Genomic DNA, 20,986 nt, shown 5'->3' with positions numbered 1-20,986 from the left:
ATGAAGTATTTATGCCCAAGATTCCTGAACACGCTGTGTCTACCAATGGACAATTCAGAGACTGGAACACTGACTCCTTGTTTGTTACTTTTTGGAAACACACATCACTGATGGCTTATTATGTACTGAAAGAGTAGCTTGTTGCATGATTCATCTCTAAAGAGTTACTTTTTAATCCAGTTTTAATTCTTAATTATTTAATTATTACTAAAAAGTCTTCAGATCACCCATGTAGGCCCTGATTTACATTCTACCATGCCACATAAAGAAGACACAACACTTGAGTATCACAGATTTTGGTATCTATGGGGGTTCTTGGAACCAAACCCCAGAGGTTACCAAGGGCCCACTGTACCATGGATACCTCCTATTGGGGGATGGCTATCCATGGCTTTGATTGCTTCTGGATAACTTCATCACATACAGTAAACCCTTGGTATTTGCTCGGATTTGGTTCCAGGAATTCCTGTGGTTATTAAAAACCGGATGCTCAAGTCCCATTCAATACAATGGTATAATAAAATGGTGTGCCTCATATATAAAATGACAAAAATCAAGGTTTGCTTTTTAGAATTTATATATTTTTTGAATATTTTCAAGCCATGAATGATTGAATCTGTGGATGAAGAATCTGTGCATACAGGAGGCTGGCTGTATTATTCAAAGGTGAAGTGTGCATATGGATGCATCAGCATGTCACTGCCACTGAATCATATTGGTCATGAGTATGCCCATGTTTTTTGCCTTCCTCAGGGCTCCCAGAACCAACCTTCCATGGTCCACAGGCTGGTTAGAAGAGCCATCTGACTTTGCACACAGACATAAAAATGAATTGTGGAGTAATGAGTCTGATTTAGGCCATTGTAATTCATGAAGAGAATGCCTGGATAATTATGACACAGTATAATTATATAATACAATATACAGGTTGAGTCTCTCTTATCTGAAATGCTTGGCACCACAAGTGTTTCGGATTTTGGATCCTCCCCCCAATTCAGGAATATTTGAGTGTGCATAATGAAATATCTTGGAGAAGGGACCCAAGTCTAAACATGAAATTCATTAGCTGGAAATTAATTTTATATAGAATATTTTAATTAATTTTGTGCACAAAACAAAGTTTGCATACATAGAACCATCAGAAAACAAAGGTGTCACTATCTTAGTCACCCAGGTGGACAGTTTTGGATTTTGGAGTCTTTCAGATTTTGGAATTTGAGATTAGGGAAATTCAACCTGTAATATAATGATTGGGGCATTGTGAAATGTATCATTGAAGGCATATAGCTGAGTCTTTTTTAAAGCTCTAACAGAATAAAGAGTTTTGTAAATAGAGGAGTAAGATATTTTTCTAGCGAGATGCTGAAGACAGACTAAAAACACCTCTTTCCTAACATGTCATTTTGAAAGTATAGTTTGCTAACTATACTGTAGGTCTGACACTCTAAAAAGCTATCTCTATGGGAAAAGTTGCTCAGTTCCAGTCTTCAGAAATGGCAGATATTTTGTGCATGTTGATTTAATACTGAATAAAATCATGGTGTTCCTCTTTAATTGATTTGCTTTTAGTTAAAGAATACTTAACCCCACGCTTTGACCCTCCAAAAGGCTCCCATAGTAGATTACAAAAATCAATAATTAGACAGTCTTTGCCCTTAGAGTCTAAAGGCACCAGTGGGCCCTTGGTATATATTGAGGTTTGGTTCCAGGAACCTCCGTAGATACCCAAATCCATGGATGTTCAAGTCCTGTTAAATAAAATGGCATATTGAAATGGTGTCCCTGATATAAAATGGCTAAAACAAGGTTTGTTTTTCAAATTGTGGATGCTTGAGTCCAGGGATTAAAAAATCAGTGGCTGCAGAGGGCTGACTGTAAATCAGCTGCCAGCATACATGGGATGAGAAAAGGGTGCCCTCGTCTCCTTTGCTTCAGGCAGGAAAAATTATCCTGGACTGACCTTGGTAGAATTTATGAACAATTATTTCATATCCTAGTGCTCCACTGTCACTGCAGGGATGCCATCTGCTTTTGCATTTGAAAACTGCACCTCTATGGACTTGCAAATCCTGGCATTTGTAGTTTGTTGTGGCATCTGAGCTCTCTGCCAGAGAAGGCCAAATACCTCACAAAACTACAAATCCCAGAAGTCTTGCATTGAGCCACAGCAGTTAGAGCTGTGTCAAATTGCATTAATTCTGCAGTATAGATGCAGCCTTAGCGTAACACTCAAATTGCAGTATCACACTGGCTCTCATAAGTAAAACTCCAGTACCAGAGTTTAATGGAGCTGACAATACATTACTGAATGCCAGTTTGGACTGCATACCGGTTGCAAGAGGGCTATTCCAAGGTAATTCATTAGTGACTCCTGAAAGCTATTCTTTTTGGAGCAGATGCGATTAAACTAGCTTTTACAGCAGCGCAATGCTCATTAACATCTGGCCATTTTGCTTGGTGCTGAATCATCAGCCCTTGGTTTGCCGTGGAGCAGCTATGGCCTGTTATGTCTCAAGGGACCTTCAGGCACAGGTCCCAAACATGCTCAACACCTACTCCTTCTTTGGAAACCAATCCCTGTGAAACATTTGGTGTGACTTGACCAAGAACATTAATCCTTGTCCAGATGCAACATTTAAGTGAAGAAATATCCGCTGTAGCTGTCCCTGAGGTTATAGAAAGACATTTAAATGGCTACATTAGCATGTTCATATGCATCACATTCTTCCTTATTCTTGCCACCAGTATTAATAAGTGAAAACAGGCACCAAGCCACACACGCTAATTTATCAGGAATCACTCCAAAGAGCCATTAAAAACAAACCAGGGAGTTCCTTTTAAAAACTTCCCTTTTGTGGTATTTATAAAGGGGGGGGGGGAAGCCACACACAAACATCCTGATGAAGTCTGACCACACACCAAGATGATATCCAGGCCTTGCTAGGTCTAGGTTTTCTGCATTTAAGGCTAATGCTAAAATATTGTAAAATTCAGAGTCTTGTAAGATATCCTGGTGTGAAATTAAAGGTATATTGTATGCATGGGTATGTATACACACACACAAAGTATATATAAACTGGTGTTTACTGTGTGAATGCTGCTAAAGTCAATCACCAGGTTTTCCTTACTTTCTTATCTGCAAACCAACAGCTTTTAAAATGTCATCTGACGCAACAAGACCCCATCATCTTCATCTAATGTGATAGGCACATTTTTGTAGGAACAGATCTGTTAAGAGGAACAGAGGGCAACAAAGTCATACATTCTATAGGACTCTCATGCCAGGGATGGGTTAGTCCATTTTGCATACTGCATACCCTGAGCATTAATGGGGCAGGCTACTTCATGTTTTTAATATGCACTGAGCATAACCAAATCCTCAATGCTTTAGGACAGTGGTCCCGAAGCCTTGCTCTTCCAGATGTTTTGAATTTGAATTACTGACTGCTGGCCAAGCTGGCTAAGGCTTCTGGGAGATAAAGTCCAAAACTCCTGGAAGACCAAAGTTTGGGAATCACTGCTCTAGGATTCAACATGGTGGCATGACACATGGAAATAACCTGCAGTGAAGTAATTCTGTTTTGTAAAACCCTTGTCACTTTTCAGCTTTTGCTGCTTTGGCACAACTAAGCTTTCTTCCTATTTTGCCTGGAATGAGAGGGAGACAGACTGACATCTGGCTGGCTGACATGAGCCTGAAACCAAGTGGCTAAGCCCCAGTGGAGCAGATCCACTAAATACCAAGTCAACATACACCACGTATACTGAACTGTATGTATACATAAGTCGACCTCATGTTTTTTGAGCCACATTTATGGATTTTGATAGGACCTGTGGAAAAGTTGAGGGCAGAACTTAGGGGCACATAACAAAGGATGTAAAGGAGAAAGCAAAGGAAAAAGTTGCCAAAGAATTTACAAAATTCTGGCAGGCATCACTGTTGTTCACTCTAAAGGCCAGATGAATGAGGAGGAAACTATGGTAAATAGTGGCGGCATTTTGGTGCCCGCCAGTCTACACAGCACACGCCATGATGATGCCCCACTGGTGCTGAATCCACATGAGGCAGCACTGAAGGGGCATCATAAAGCCATGCCATCATAGCTATGACGCCCCTTGGAGGGTGCAAAATGGAGCTGCCTTTTGCGGCAGGTCTGTATAGCCCTTATGTTAGCAGCGATAGCCTTTAACAGATAACACTGCCTCGTTTTAATCCAGGAAAGTTAAGGGACATAATCTTATTCAAATCCTTTAAAGCCTGATTCCTTTTGGCATTTCTTTGAGGAGAAGTGCCAAAGGGCTACTACTACCACTGCTATTTTCCCACCCAGGCTTGCTATGGTAGAAAAAACAGAGGGAGTTGATGCTTCTTTTAGGTGCTCCCAGGAGGGACTAAGCATTTACATTTACATCTTAGCATTTACATTTCTATATATACATTTACCATCTATGCAGAGAAAGGGATGATTCCATTTTTGATAACAGTTAAGGTACATGGATAGGTTGACCCAGGTTTTTTGGGTCAACATTTTGACTAAAGTCTCTAGAATTATGCATGAGTTAATACAGTAGATAAATTTCACTGGGAACAAATCCTAATGGCTCTATTCTCATTGAAACCAACTAACAGAATGTAATGCCCCCCAAGCCCTGAAAAATCTTCCCAGATGGCACTGCCAGACATTTGATAACAGGGGCCACCAACAGTGTTTACCTACAGGGCTGCTCCGTCAATCAGAAAGCCCTGTTTCACATGTGGATGCCAATGTCAAGGGCTCTCTGGCTGGCAGAGCAGCTTATGAGACAAGCTTGTTAAATTTGCCATTCAGAACGACTGAGTGTTGCATGTAAGTTCAAGTGGGTTCAACTGCTGCTGCTAGGTTTCATAACGCTAGATTGTTGGTATAGTGCTGTTATATGATCACCCATATTGTAATATGCCATCCTAGGATTTTAATTGTACTTTTCACAGTATGTGGCTTTGCAGCTTTTGGGGAAAAGGTCTTAAAACAGTCTAAAATGAGCCATTTGGAGAGAACTAGTCTTAGGCGGCCTTGCTTTTATATACCTGGGAGCTATGGGTCGCTCTCTGGGGAACCTAGATGCAGAATGCAATCATTTTTATTTACAGAAGTAGCTAAAAATAATTAGATATTGTAAAGAAGTAAAAAGAACAGTCCTGACTAGATGCTCACAATCTGAGAACAAACAAGAGGGGGAAAAAATCTCCACATTAGCCAGGAGGAAGCAGCCAAACTAAAGTATATAGGCTGAGATTCCACATCATAGTCTATGTGGCATAACTTTATGAATTCTTAGCTACACTGTATAGGTGCAATGCAACCCTATTAATAAATTGTGAAGATGCATATCTAGACACTGTAAAGGGTGCTCCAATGTGCATTGGGTACTTCTGTGCGCATCGGGCACTTCTGATGTGCACTGGGCATAATTTTATTTTTTATTTATTCCATTTGTATGCCACCTTTCTTCTAGATGGAGACCCAAAGTGACTGAAAAGAGGTATGAAAAAGTGGCTGAACAGTGCTGGAGAGCACTAACTTGTGCCAGTTGGTGATGGTGGTGGTGGTGAGAGGGTAGAGCTGCACCCAGAAACCTTTGGCTGCCCTTATGCACTCGGAGCCAAGGTGTTGGACAAAGAGGTACTGCTGTAATGGACTAAACCCACGAACAGGATTCTAACCACTCAAGGCACCACTGCAAGCAATTTCAATGAAAAAGGAAAACGAATTGCATCTAACCAAGACAGGGTGGTTGCATAAGGAGCATCCAGATGAGCTGATATTTAAAAAAGGGCATGTATTTAAAAACAACAACAACAACAAATGAGAGAAGAGCTTGTGCTTCCTTGGGCCATTCATAAGGGAATTTCCCTGCTGTGCTCTCCCCTCCTGCCCTTCCATGGGCCATCTGCTTCAACCTCTTATAGTGCTGCATGCTTATCCTAACTTTGTAATAAGGAATTTACTTGGCAGGGGATCTGTGCGCTAGTGGTTCCCTATTAGCCTAGAGGAGCAGTCACCATGCTTCACTGTTCAAGAACAAAAGTTTACTTTCTTTAACAGAAAAGAAACAGACCCCCCCCCCCCCCGCCCCCGTTTTGTTGGGCACTATAGCCTGAATTTTGCTTTTATTAAGAGTTTCCATTTGGCAGGACTGGATAACAAATCTGACTAGCTAACAGTCAAAGGAAAAAGACACAGCCAGCTGGGAGTTGCTACTTCTAAATTAGCTTCTCTGGACTCCTGGCTGGCGCTGGTGCGTGGCTGCCGATACCCTGTGGATAATCTCTGAAACACAGGTCTATTTGCATGCTGCCTTCATGCTATGCAGACAGGGGACGGGGAATTTTTAATTCACATGCAGAAAAACACATTCTGTATTCTTTTTGTTCCAAGGTGAACTAGAAAATGAGAGGATGTGTCTCTAGTCACAGTTGCACAATGTCTGGCAAATATGGCTTTTAAGAGGAGCTCCCTTAAATATTTGGAAAATGAATAGTCTTGGGGTCAGTGCTCAAAGCATCTTTAGCATGACAAGATGGGGCTGGGAGAGGGCTGGAGGATGAACCGGGGCTTGCCTAATACACTGGATTGTCTGAAGTCAAAGTGTGAATGGCATCCCCCAAGTTCAAGTCTCTAAAGCCCAAGTTACTTTGTTTATGAAGCAGAAAATCCTACAGCATTTTTCTCCTTTCCTGACAGTAAAAATACAAAAGTAACAAATTGGATAGCGGGTGACAGATAGTCCTTTTGTATCACCCTGGATCTGGTGCCTACGATGGTGCTCTCATTCTGCCAGCCTTGTGCAGAGTCCACATTAGTGGGCTTCAACTCTCAGTATATAAAGGCTCAACTTCATGTAAGATTGTAATGGGTTCTGTGTCCCCCTCCTGCTTCTGTCTCAGCTGGATGGGATCCTTCTTACTATACCTTTCACATATCCTTGCAAAGTGCATGTGATATTTTTGTAGGCTGAATGCAAGTTACTGCCTGCATAGGAAAGTACAGCATGTGTGTGTGTGTGTGTGTGTGTGTGTGTGTGTATAAAACTCAGGTTTTATCTGTTTATCTGACCATATTTATTTGCAGCATTTTACACAACACACACACACACACCTAAATGTTACACATGTGTAGCATGTGTATTGTGTGAAATGCTACACATTTTGCAAGAGAGTGTAGTATGTGTAGGAAGAGAGTGCACCAGCATGGTGTAGTGGTTTGAGTGTTGGACTACAATTCTGGAGACAAGGGTTTGAATCTCGGCTCAGCCATGAAACTAACTGGATGCATTTGGACAAGTCACATGCTCTCAGCCTCAGGGGAAGGCAATAGCAACCCCCCTGAATAAATCATGCCAAGAAAACTCCATGATAGGTTCACCTTAGGGTTGCAATAAGTGAGAACTGACTTGGAGGTACACACCTGAATGCTGATAAATAAATAAACATAATAGATAAAACCTGAGTAATACTACTTATAAATTTAACTGGATGAATAAAAAGTACTCATCTCATCTATTCTGAAAAAGTAAATGGAATTATTCTGAGGGAGGAAAGTGCTTTAGTCCTGCATGTGTATGCTCTTTCGATTTCCTTATCAACTTATGGCAACTCTTAGGCAAGGAATATTCAGAGGTGCTTTTGCCAGTTCATTCTTCTAAAATACAGCCCACAGCACCTGTTATTCATTAGCAGTCTCTCATTAGAATACTACCCAGAACAGGCCCTGTTTGGCTTTCAAGATCAATGGGATCTGGTGCCTTTAGGGTATTTAGGCAACAACTGGATATATACCCCAGTAACAATATTGGAGACAACAAAGCATCAATATATTTTTTAAAAACCCTGTCATTATCCTTGTACAGAACTGAAGGTAACTGCTAACATAGATTAAACCAAAGTTTAGCTAAAATCAATCATACTGTATGGCCCCTATATCTGCAGGACAAGTGCCTACAGTTTCACTTACTCATATCAAAAAAATATGTTATCTCTAGGCATTTTCTAAGTCTTCCACCACAATTCTATATTATGGTTCCAGAGGATGTTGATCATAGAATCACGCTGGAGGGCTTAGAAATGCCTAAAGAGGTGTTGTCTCTAATAAACTGTATGTCCTCCAGTACAACTCTATGATGAACGTTTTCTGGAAGGCATCCATTTCAATAGATTTTGCTATTATCCATGTTTTCACATTTCCATGGTATGTCCAGGAACAAAACCCTGCAGATATAGTGGTCATACTGTACTATATCATTTAACAAACCTATAATGGCATTACCGATTCCCAAATAGATGGTTACAGCACCACTTCATTTGTGATTTGCACCTGACTTTCTCTCTTACAGATGTTAATTATAAAAGAAAAGGTACATGGCCTTGTGCAGATTTTTTTTTTTGATTGATTGCTCAAGGAATTGCAAGGAAGCTTGTGTATAGCTCCATTGTTTTCAGAAAAGCAAGTAACACTACCTGGTGATTCATAGATCCATAAAGGTCAGTTAAAAAGAAGATAGGCCGTGTAGGTTCCTTGGGGACATTCATGGATTAACTGTACTAAGCTAGGCCAAGCCTGTATGAAATCCAGAGAGAACAATTTAACTGTACATAAGGTAAGAAGCCAAGGACCTTTTTTTAACATTGTGAAAACATTTCCCAGTTTTTCTTTAAATCTTTGTGTTCTATCTCACAAGCGTTATCCCCAATGAGAGACAACTATGTGATATATACCAACATGCAATATAGATCACTGTGGATAGACTTGCTAAAAGCTACCTACAAATAAATGCAATAAATCAATTTGTAAAAACCCATTTCTTTTATATATTGTTTAAAAGCAGCTTTATGATCTTTTAATGTAGTAATGGAATTATACACTTTATATCTTGAGATGTCTTGGAAAGGTGACAGACTTCAAAGAGCTAAGAATTCAAACTAAATAAAGGTAGTTTAAAAAATTCAGTACAACAGATGAGGGAGCTTTTCAAAAATAAAAGATGAAAGCAAAAAGAGACAGAGGAAGCATTTTTCGATATACTAGTCAGATCTGGATTTTTTTTCCTCAGTAGCCCACCTCTTTCCAGCCTTGTCTTCCTAATCTAGCTATCTCAGACTCAGAATCCTATGTATTGTTATGTACAATTCTCCAAGTGGTGAGTAATTTTAGGAGTGCAATGCTCAACCAAATTTGATTTCTTCTCAGATTTATGGCAAGCCTAAGGCAAAATTATCATGTGGTTTTCGTGGCTGAGAGAGTGTGACTTGCCCAAGGTCACCTAGTGGATTTTATGGCCAAGTTGGGAATCAAACCCTGATCTTCAGAGTCGAAGTCCAGCTCTCACACCACAACTCCTCTCTCTCTCTCTCTTAATATTACATATCTTTATTTGGCAAATAGGTATATTGAGGACAGAGGGTGGCTCACTATTCAACATTCTGGCCAACTGCACTAAGTCCCAAATGAAACTTCTAGGGATGGGAGTATTCAAAGAGACAGCCAAGGTAGTCTCCTTTAGAATATACAGGCACAATAGAATGCAGTAGCACCTTTGAGACTAACTGGTTTATTTTAGCAGAACCTTTAGTGGTCCCCAGTGCACTTCATCCAATGCATGGAGCGGCCATCTCAGACCAATGAATGTATCTGATGAATCTCAAAGTGATGCATGCACCATGCATCAGATGAAGTGGACTGGAGTACACAAAAGCTGACTATAGAAAGTTTGCACCAGTTAGTCTCAAAGATGCTATTGGATGTCTTTATGCCTTTTAGAGGCGGAGGGTTAGGATTGTGAAGAAGCAGTCTGCACCTTAATGTGCTTCCAAAACCAACACAGGTCTTTGTTACTTCCCAGTTTGTCTTTCACCAAACTGAAAAATATTCACATAGCTTGATGATATAATTGCAAATCAAGAGAGGCAGGGAGGTCAGTTTCCTTCCAAGCAAGTCCTTTCCATTTCCTTGTCATTCAGAAGGCCAGCTACTGAGAGTCATCACCTGGTATTCATTGGTGGGCTCCCACCCAAGTAATAACCAAGACTGACCCAGTTTAGATCAGATGGGATCAGGTGCTTTTAGGGTATTTCCTGGCTCTAATACCATGCACAAAATCTTCCATCAATGGACGCACCCTAGTGTGTCAAGTGATCTTGGCCAAAGAAATGTTCCATTACCAGCCATCCACATTTAAGTGATTTTAATGTGGTTAAAGAACATCCCTCCTGGTTTTTTTTTTTTTTAAAAAGCTCACATAATTAATGGAATGAATTACCAAGGGAAGTTATGTCAGCTGTACCATACTGTTTGCTTCTGGTTTACAATCTTGAGAGAGAGAAAAATATAATTAACTACTGCCTGGACACAGTGGGGTTCTCGTACATTCAATTTCACTCTTGTTAACACAGAGGAACAATGAAAATCTGTAATTAGCACAGAAGCAGCAGGAACACAGTGGTGTTGGCTGGGATTTGGCCTGTAATATGCTTTGCATGTAACGTAATGTTAGCTCTAGGACAAAATTCTCTCGACAGGCAAGAGGGGGCACTCTTTAACAAGAAAGGAGAGTTGAGCCCAGAAAAGTTATTTGTGTTGTATGGATATTTTCTGCTTTATTTTCCAAAGACAGCTCCCGCAATGTGGACAAGGAGAAGGAGGAAGAAATGCTTTTGTCTGAATTATTATTTAATACTTTTGCTTGAGTTATTATTTAAACATTTCTTGAAGGATGAACACTCATGAACACTGGGTTGTGCATGTAGGCAAGCTACTATACCAAAGTATAGCATAGAAGGTATAGGCCTGTTACAGACTGCCAAAATAAAGCTGTTTTGGGTCTCTTTGGAGGTATGCTGTTTAAATGATGTATGCACCCTAAGAATCTGGAAGCTGCACCAAAGCTGCACTCCAGTGCTTAGGAATGGAGTGTGGCTTTGGCGTGACCTCTGGACTCTTAGGACCCATGCATCATTTAAATAGCATACCTCCAAAGGGACCCGAAGCAGCTTTATTTTGGCAATCTGTAACAGGCCATAGTATACTTAGTATACAAAATAAAGAAAGTCCAGCCCTTCAGCTAGGACTGCTATTAATCCCTCTACCTCTACAGTTTCCAGCCTACTATGGAGAATTAATAAGAGTTGTTTGATAAGGAATCTGCTTCTGCCCTACCAACTATTATTGCAAGTAATGGACGCGTGCAGAAAGGAAAGGAGCACATTACAAAGTTTAGGTTCTATTAATCACAAAAGCATCAAACCGCAAATCAGCTATGCTGGGTATTTCATTTTCACCCTTGGGTCACATCCCCAGACATAATGCTGCATCATGGTTGAGCTGTATGCCTTGGGATTGTGTGTTCCTCTATCATTCCTTTCTTTCTTTTTCTTGCATGAGTGGAGGAAATCTGAAACTTTCAGTCACACTTTGGAATTAAACACATTTTCCCAGCTTCACAAAAGACTGGAAAGTGTGCAGTGGAATCCTGTTGAGGACTTACATTTTCCTAAGTAGAATTGGAATGGTGCGATTGTGTAACATCCATATCCAGCTGAGGGCTGCTGTTACATTACTACGTAGCAAGAGCCAGCAAAGTGACCAATGTGCATGGGTGCCTGATGTACAATGGAACTGATGCACAATGGGATGAAGGTGGATCAGTTCTGATGTGCAGTGGACAACAATGTACATCAGGCATGCTTCTTGATGTCTTATTACACACCTTAGAAATTCAGCAAAGGGGTTTCTTAGTGCCTTTACTACATAGCTAGGTATGCATAAAGTTACCTGGACAGGTCATATAGGATTCTGGTATTTGCATCTAAGATTCCTTACACTATTTTGTGTTGCTTTCCTATGAAAGCTCCTTGGCCTGATTCGCATTGTGTGTGTGGTTGAATTAAGACATTTCAGGCAAAATTCACAACAGTAAGCTTTGAATGCTGGACTGTGACTCTGGAGACCAGGGTTTGATAGCCAGCTTGGCCATGAAACCCACTGGGTGACCTTGGGCAAGTCACACTCCCTCAGCCTCAGGGGAAGGCAATGGCAAACCTCCTCTGAAGAAAGCTTGCCAAGAAAATCCTGTGAGACGTTCACCTTAGGGTTGCTATATGTCTAAATGACTTGAAGGCACACAACAACAACAATAGAAGCTCCTCCCTCCCGCCCACAACTGTTGGCTGTTTCAGAGAAAGGAACTGGCAAAAACAGCTCAGTAATCCTTGCCTAAGAAAACCCTATGAAACTCATGGGGTTGCCATTAAGTTGACAGGTGATTTGACAGCGTGCGCACACACACACTCTCTCTCTCTCTCACGCTCTCTCTCTCTGTCTTAAGGTAATTCTTTCCCCCACGCTGATCATTTGTCAGTGATGTGCTACTTAAATATCATAGTTCTGAATGTCTAAACACTTTGACCAAGATCCTGCATCATCAGACGGAGCTACGATGATGGAACTCTCTTGTAGGTTCATTTCCTGATTCAACCCCCCTCAAAAGCCACCTCAGAAGCCAGGCAGCAACAACAACCAAAGGAATTTCCCAGCACTGTGGAACTCTTTTGGTTGATCCAGCTGCCTGTCTCCTAAGGTGGTTTTTGGGGACAGGCATTAGTGGTCTTTGTAGTGGTGCCATGACTGTAAATGTGAATTGCAATATTTATAGCTTCCTAAGTGAACAGTATGCCAGCCTTTTTGTTGTTGTCTCTAAACTGTTTGGATGGTGGTGTTAATGATATAGTCAACCCTCTGTCTCCACACATTCTTTATTCACAGATTCAACCATCCACAGTTTGAAAATATGTTCATATATATAAAATATAATTCCCCCAAAGCAAACCTTGATTTTGCCATTTTATATGGACCCTTGGTGGTCCTGGAACCAAATTCCATTGGATATCAAGGACCACTATATATACCATAGTTATGGAGAGGCAGCCTGGTGTAGTAGTTTGAGTACTGGACTATGACTCTGGAAGCCAGGGTTTAAATCCTGGCTTGGTCGAGAAAACCCAGTGGATGACTTTGAGCAAGTCACGGTCTCTCAGGCTCAGCGGGTGACCATGGCAAACCCCCTCTGAAAAACGTGCCAAGAAAACCCCATGATAGGTTCACCTTATGGTCATCATAAGTCAGTAAACAATGACAAACACACAACAACCACAACTATTAAATATGCTAGCAAGCTAGCTTTGCCCTGCCAAGGCTTCTGCCCAACCTGTGTAACTGTGATCCAATTTCAAATAGTGGTTTAGCTATGATAATTCAAAACTTGGTAGGGTAGATACAGTTCCCAGGCCTTATATACTTCATGTCCTTGGTTTACAGTATTTAGTACAGTGCATAACGCCTAAAGACTCAATAATACAGAGAGAAGCAAAGCTTCTCAAGCATCATGTTTCTATCTTACACATAACTCCTGCAACCAGGCTGCTACTAGTCTTTGCTTCAAAACTGAGGAACACTCAGGTCCAATCACATCAGCCCAACTCTCAGAGTATATGAAAGAACAGGCTCCCTCTGAAAGATCTTAAAATGTCTGAATATCAAGGGAGAGCATTTAAAATGATGCACAGTCAGGGATAATTAACTAGAGGTTTCAATTAGTATAACTCAGCACTATGGCCTCAAAAGTATATTGTCAGTATGAGCAAGAAGCATGTGTCCCTGGTCTCCTTGTACTTCTCACCTTCATTCAATAATTTTCTGCAGCAGAAAAAAAATACTGTAGGTGCTGGTAATTCAATCATAATTTTTTGTTATTATCTCACCTGCAGAACTGCCTGGAGTGGTTCATGTTGGGGCCTGCTTTAATATTGCCTTTTTCTGGGTCATAGATGGTGGTCGCTCGTGCATAAGCTCCTCCAAGAATAAAGATGAAACCATTGAGAGTGACTGCAGGAGCATATTTGTTATCTGTCAATGGAAAGCAACACTGAGATCAGTTTCCAAGCTTGGTGTCAGAATCAAGTTTTTATTTATACATTCCCCTTATTTATAGATAAGTCACGTTTCTTGAAACCTCCAAGGCCAGAGAAAGAAAAATGAGGAAGTCTTTTTGCTGCTGTTGTTGCTGTTTTTGTTCTTCACTCCCAAACTTCTGAAAGGCACTTTTTAAAGTTCACTGGTTCTCCTTGTGATACAATACCTTTGTCTGTTTCTATCTAAAGTTAAGTACTCTTGCCTCAAAAATCAAAGTGTGGCTCTCTGAAAGTTCTTTCTTGCTGCTGAGGTGATAACAGATGCATCTGCACTGCAGAATAATGCAGTTTGACACCGCTTTTACTGCCATGGCTCAATATGATGGAATTCTGGGATCTGTAGTTTTGTGAGATACGTAGCTTTCTCTGTCAGAGAGCTTCTTTACCACAACAAAGTACAAATCTCAGGATTCCATAGGATGGAGCTAAGGCAGTTAAACTGGTATCAAATGGTATTAATTCTGCAATGTGGCAGGAGCCGATGTCAAATTGTTTTAGTTACAAAACTGTCCCAACTTTGGAATGACTAAGATCTGCATCAGGAAATGTACATGTATCATGGAGCTATGTCTCCCAGTGCTACCCAACCAATAAGCAACAGTGCTCCCCAATACAGATATTTATCTGTTATGGGGCAGGGATGAATTCAGCTATTTTCCTGTAGCTGCAAGTACTGTGACAGGCATCTGCAGAGTCCTCCCAGGGTCTTCAGCAGATCCATGAAGACAACATCTCTGCAGTGTATTCAGCTACAGGAATATAGCTGGATGGAACCTTACTGATCTCCTTACTCTCTGACAACACAGAAATGTCCATGTTTTGGGGAGAGGGCTGCACCACTTAGAAGGTAGGTTCGGAGGAGATTTGGGTTGTTGTATAGTCAACAGAATTCTGACCTTCACAATGACCAAAACCTTGATTTGGGATAACATAAGTCCAACTTATACCATTGTAATTCACCAACAGAATGCCAGCCAATAAGGTTAATTTCTAGGTAACAAGCATTCAAAAGCCACCCTTGCTAGGAACTGGTTTTGGATATTCCATAATTTGGGTGAGCTTGGCTCTCCTCCCTCTTCCTAGCCCCCATCTCATCATTATCATCTTTCCTTTTTCTCAACATGGTTTGAGAGCAAAACCGAACAGATCAGATGGTACAACCATACCCAAATTGTTCCTTTGGCAAATGAGGGATCAGGTCTCTGAGCTCTTTCTACTCATTCAAAACTAGAATGTCATAGAGGAGGTTATATCCTCTGGCATGCTAGTTTTTAAAGCACAGCTTGCATTTATATTGGGGGGGGGGATTTAAGTATTCATTTTCTTGCCTGGAAGTCTGAAATGGAACAGCTCAGCAACAGATACATCAAACAGCAGCTCCTGAACATCTCTTTTAGCTTAAGTGATACTAAGTGCTTATAGGTCACAGCAGGTTAGACAGGTTTTCCAGCATTTCTGTATATTAATCTATTCAGTGATTTATTTTCCACATATACATTAGATACTAGACTATTATGAACTTTGGTACCTTATGGAATTTTTCAAAAAGTTTCATATTTTTGTAATTCACTTTGAATCTCTATATAAAGATGGGCTAAACATCCTTATTTAACAAATACAAAAAATATCAGTTGAATTATTTATTGAAATGTCCAAGGCCAACACACTTAAAACATTCATCTATGATGTGGAAGTGAATCCATGGACATCATGCAGGTGGCTCCATTCAGAGACTGAAATCCCAGAGGTATGGCAATGGGGCCACTGGATGCTATGTACTTCCAACTCCACATGTTTACTTCTAGAAGAATGTACACACGAACAATCCTACTTTCCCTCAGAGTCAGGCCTGTAAGAAATGTATTTTTCTAAGGAGCAAGAATTTTATACCAATAGATACATTTCAGAATTTCCAGGTGATATCTGACTAGTAATGTTGTTTTCTTAGCTTAAAGATCTACTTGCATAACATAGATGTATATTACACCAGCAAAAAGACACAGAGAGCTTTGTCTGTTGATTTATTTAGTTCCAATGGGGGTGGATGGGTGGAGCAATATGGACTGCTAACACTGCAAGCTATTTTTCTCTGGCTTGCAATATGGTTACTAGCATGGCATGCCAAAAAAATCATAGAATTTTATGCTACAAGAAGAGCATTAGGTTCAGCATCTGTTCTACAGGGTTCTCTTGCTGCATTTTTAAAAAACAGAACAAAACAAAACCAAACACACTCTTACCTCTGCCATGCAAAGCCACATACAAAAATCTCCTGCTCAGCTCAAGCGATTCGACTCTGCATCATGGCACTAATACATGTAGGCTGAGATTCTGCTTTGAGAGATGCAGCTATTGTGATGTACAGTAGTTGTTTTGTTGTGCTATGTCCCCTGATGCTACCCTAGAGCCAATGTGGTGTAGTAGTTGGAGTTCTGCACTATGACTTTGGAGACCATGGTTCAAATCCCTGCCCAGGCATGTAAACCACTGGGAGACTTTGAGCAAGTCACACTCTCAGCCTCAGAGGATGGCAATGGCAAACCTCCTCTGAAGAAACTTGCCAAGAAAACCCCTTGACAGGTTTGCTTTAGAATCACATCATACACGACTTGAAGGCATACAACAGCTATACCTCCTGATGCTATCCTACCTTTTCAGTCCTGCAGCCTGTCATGGTGCCCCAACCTACAGAATGAGGGCTGGACACACCATTGTTCACCTCCTTGCTCTCCAGCAATTGAGATATGGCAGTGTTTTTTTGGAGGGGGGGACTGCATAGCTTAAAAGATAAAAGGTTTTCAGGGTGGATGACAGATCACTGTAATATCCCAACTTAGGTATCTGCTAGCTCCTTATGCAATGCTCACCTTTGTAGCCCAACCACAGCTTGATGGCACTGGGTAGCCTCAGGAGAGGCACCCAGAAACTCTTTAGCCACATCTGAGTGGCTGAGAAAAAAAAAGAATTGTCACCCTTTTGTTTTATTACAAAAAATGGGGTATAAACAGTTTTATTTCATTTTCAAGATCTTCCACATGTGTTATTCTGGAAATCTGAGAGGGTATCAGATGTCCCCTTTGTCCAGGCTGCCCACATGCAGCCCAGGGGTCTTGCTGTAGACTCAGGTACCTTTCTGTTCACTTGGCCCCTAAAGGGTTGTGGGGAAGTGCCCCAAAACTGTCAAGTTGCAATGGGCAACTATGGTATGGGGAAACCCAAGATTGTAACACTGGTGGAGCTTTATATTCTGCCACAATACTGTTGAACGTGGGTCTCAGTTTCCAAGTGCTATCACATTGCTGATGTGTGTACATGAGGGAATGAGAGTCTCATTTTGTATCATTTAAATATGAACACACACAAAAGCAGATTATTACATGAAGAGGAGGAGAAGAATTTTAAAGTCAAGAACTAGTTAAGCTACGTGTGCAAAATGTAAATATGTAATACATCTATGAGAATGCACCATTTTATCTGAGCAGTTCTTTACAAGGATAGGAATTGGTTCACAAAAGAGATAAAAAGGCAAGTGATTTTCAGCTTTTTCTCCACCATGCCATCACTATTATTTAGCAGTCTTCTGTGGAACCTCTCCTCCTTTTACTGCTTGCAAAATCAAACCAGTGTATGTCTGTTTTTGTTATTGACACAAAAAACTCTCTGGTATGTGAACCTTCCCTGTATGCTGATCACATTTTCACAGCCTCCTTTGAGTTAACATTACTTTGTGGAAGACACATTAATCTAATAAAAGAGATCTTGAAACTTAACCTCAAAAGCCCACAGGGATATTCTTCTGGGCTACCTCAAGGCAGAAACAGTATCTTCTCAGGAGACTAATTCCCCGCCTTCATATCCTTTTGTTGTATAAAAGAAAGAACATCTCCCTTTGGTTTTTTTAATAGCAGAAGTTTGCTTTTATTTCTTATAAGCAGTTGGTGTGGTTCCTCTGATTCTTGTGTAGTGAGTCAGGACTGTGCTGCTTTGGATGCCTTATAACTGTTTGCAGTGTTCAGCCCATTGATTTTCATTTTTCCAGCTTCAGCTATCTTAGAAATTTCTCATGAAAAAGTGAGAGGGAAAGAGACCTTGTATGCTGGTTTTAGGAAGGAAGAAGCATGCATCAAAAGACTACAGGTCAGGGATTTTATATTGCAAAATGTGAGCAGTGTCAGAGAGCCAGAGCCAGTCAATTCTCTTCTTTTGTCACTGCAGTGTCCACAGAATTTCCTTAGAAGCTGTGGATGGAAATATCTTTCTATCTTAAATGTATTTATCAGGTTGACAGTACAGTATAGTCTTGTATACTCCTTCTGAGTAAGCTCTCCTTAACTCAGTGGGACATATTTTAGACCAACATGCAAATGGCTGCACTGTATGTCTGTGTGCCTACAAATTATTTGTCATCTTATGGTGAACCCATGAATTTCACAGTATTTTCTTAGACAAGGAACTGGCAGAGCTATTTTGCCATTCACCTCCTCTGAAATATAGCCTACAGCACCTGGTATTCCTTTGTGGTCCTCCTTCCAAATACTAACCAGCAATGGTCCTGATTAACATGTTTTGCAATATCTTTTTTAGTCATCTTTAGAATAAGAAATGTATTTTTTATCATTGCCATTTAGTAAATGGGCAATAGGCTGAAGAGCTGAACTGGAATACAAACCAGAGACTCTTTTGTCCAGCTATAACACTTTCTTTGAATCCTCTGGTAGATTTTCAACTAAGGGACTCTTTTCAGGTTGCTGAACTTCAAGAAGTAAAAATTGTATTAGCAAGGAAAAAGGGGTTTATAGTAGTAGTCCAACTGTGGGGGATATTCCACAATAGTTGTCAAGTGGCTTTTGATTTTTGGGAGACAAGCAAAGAATTTTCAATTTTTTCACCTTAGCTTTTCTTCTTTTATGCATTTCTTTTAGTAATAATGGTTGTGGTTGTTATTATGGATTTTTCTTAGTATTTGATTTGTATTGCTAAAAATGTAGTAAGGTGTCTTCATTTTATAGCTCTGCCTTATGTTTTTGGTTTATGTTTGGACTTTTCTGACTAACAGAGACATTTGATTACCTTTTAAAGAAAGATGAGATTTTAAACAAATAATTTGCATATCACTGGCATTACCAGTGAGAAATTCTGAAGACAGAACTATCCTCCAAAATCTCTGGGAAGCAACCGTGGTTTTGGTTAGTATGTTCTATGTTCTCTGTACAACTGTATGGTAAAATAACCCCCCGCACCACTTTGTGATTTTCCGTATCAAGATCATCAGCTAGAAATGTAGTAAAAAACTAATGTTGGGTGCCAGGATTGTCTTGGGCTATGTTCTTATAGCTGGCACAGGTTAATAGCTGTGAACTACCTGTCAGAACACAGCTGGCAGCCACAGCATCCCTTAACCTTGCCCAGCTTCTCCCTATGGCATGTGGGGATTGGGCCAAGGACAACCAAGAAGCAATCATTATCGCCTTTACATTCCCCAATCCTCTCCACATGGGAGGCAGCTAAAAGAGGACTGTGACAGGCTATAGCAGGCAGAGGAGACAAGAGAAGGGGCAGGCTACAGGCTTCCATAATCCTCTCCCTGTGACATCAGGAGGGTGGACAGAGGCTAGAATCAGAAGGATCATCTCTTCTACCTGACTCCCAGTGTTGCACAGGGTTGCCAGAAATTTTCTGCACCTTAGGTACTTCTTGGAAATAGTGGCCAGGATCCTGTATGGGATTTACATATGCATAAGTACACAGCTACGATGTCACACAGTGAATCTCAGCCTGAACGCCCCCCCCGCCCCAAAATCCCACTTACCAGGCAAAAATGGGGCTGTTCCCTTGTCACTCAGGAAGCAGCTGACTACCATTTCATCCTCTCCCATGATTGCTCTCTGGTGTGGCAGAATCACAGTTCCCTCTTGTATGGGGTGGGTGGATAGGAATGGCAGTCAACTCCTTCCTGAATGACAAGGGAATAGGCCCCTGTCAATCGCTGTGGCTGCTGCTTGGGAAATGGAGATTGGGGGACTTTAATGGTTCTATGTAGCCCCTAAACTAGGGGCTATGTAGGGATTGTGGATATGAAATAGGTGTGTAACTCCAGGTTAGACATTTGTAACTGCCATGGAGAATTCCAGCCAGTTTGTTTTCAGGATGTCTGGAAGCGGGTAGAAAATTGATTAAATTGTTCTTTTGTTCTCCTCTGTGGAAATGAATAATTTAACCTAGTGCACTCTATCATAGAACCTGACCAGTGTTACAAACTCCTTCCAAGTCAATGGAAAGGATATATCCTGTTTGTAAATATTACCCAGGTTGCTAAAACTGGTCTAAACTTTGAAAAATATCCCAAAAAATCAATCAATCAACCTCCCTCTCTATTCATTCTGTGATGGTTTAGTTTTATGATCACATTCATATATAAGAGGCACAGTGGACTCACAAAAGAAACCCATGAACCCATTTTAAGATTATATAGCTATTCACTAATAAAAGAAACTACAGAAGAAGAACCAGTTAATGGAAAGAAAATCTGCTTTCAAAAGCCAGGGCTTGAAAATCTGACTCCTTCTGTATCTAATGGACAGCAGAATCCTAAAACTAGACTAGGCGAGTGACATAAGTAATGGGATAAGAGAATACCAGCTGCCCAGTCTGTGATTGCTGTCTGATGCCTAGCATAGCTTGAGAGAGGGTGAAACACAGAGAGGGTCATTAGCAAGGGCTTCTACAATTTCAGGCAGCTGGCAAAAGCCCTTGCTACGCCTTGAAGCCAAGAGTGCAGGAGACAGACTTCCTACCTTTAGAACAACAAGTACCTGGCATCAGAGGAATAGATGCATCATTCCAGGGCAATGAAAGAACATGGCAAGCTGACCAAACAACGCAAGAAAGAATGAGAAGCACAAGGTGGGAGGAATAAACAACCAGCACAAAGGAAAAGGCGAGACTGCCCATGCTCATAAAAGAAAGGCACTGTTTTAAACAAGC

The 20,986-nt window shown here is 40.8% G+C and overlaps 1 protein-coding gene across 1 annotated transcript in view; it reads right to left on the bottom strand.

Annotated features, from left to right (window-relative positions):
* The window catches only part of KLHL29 (kelch like family member 29), a 401,354-nt gene that overhangs the window by 3,225 nt on the left and 377,143 nt on the right, over nucleotides 1-20,986 (bottom strand). The window contains exon 13 of the mRNA XM_042440747.1: nucleotides 13,793-13,937. Coding sequence (XP_042296681.1) covers nucleotides 13,793-13,937 — 145 coding nt within the window. The remainder of the gene's footprint in view (nucleotides 1-13,792; nucleotides 13,938-20,986) is intronic.

Source organism: Sceloporus undulatus, chromosome 1 (genome assembly GCF_019175285.1).
Source record: "Sceloporus undulatus isolate JIND9_A2432 ecotype Alabama chromosome 1, SceUnd_v1.1, whole genome shotgun sequence".
Classification (NCBI taxonomy): domain Eukaryota; kingdom Metazoa; phylum Chordata; class Lepidosauria; order Squamata; family Phrynosomatidae; genus Sceloporus; species Sceloporus undulatus.
This window is presented reverse-complemented; position numbering and strand designations above follow the sequence as displayed.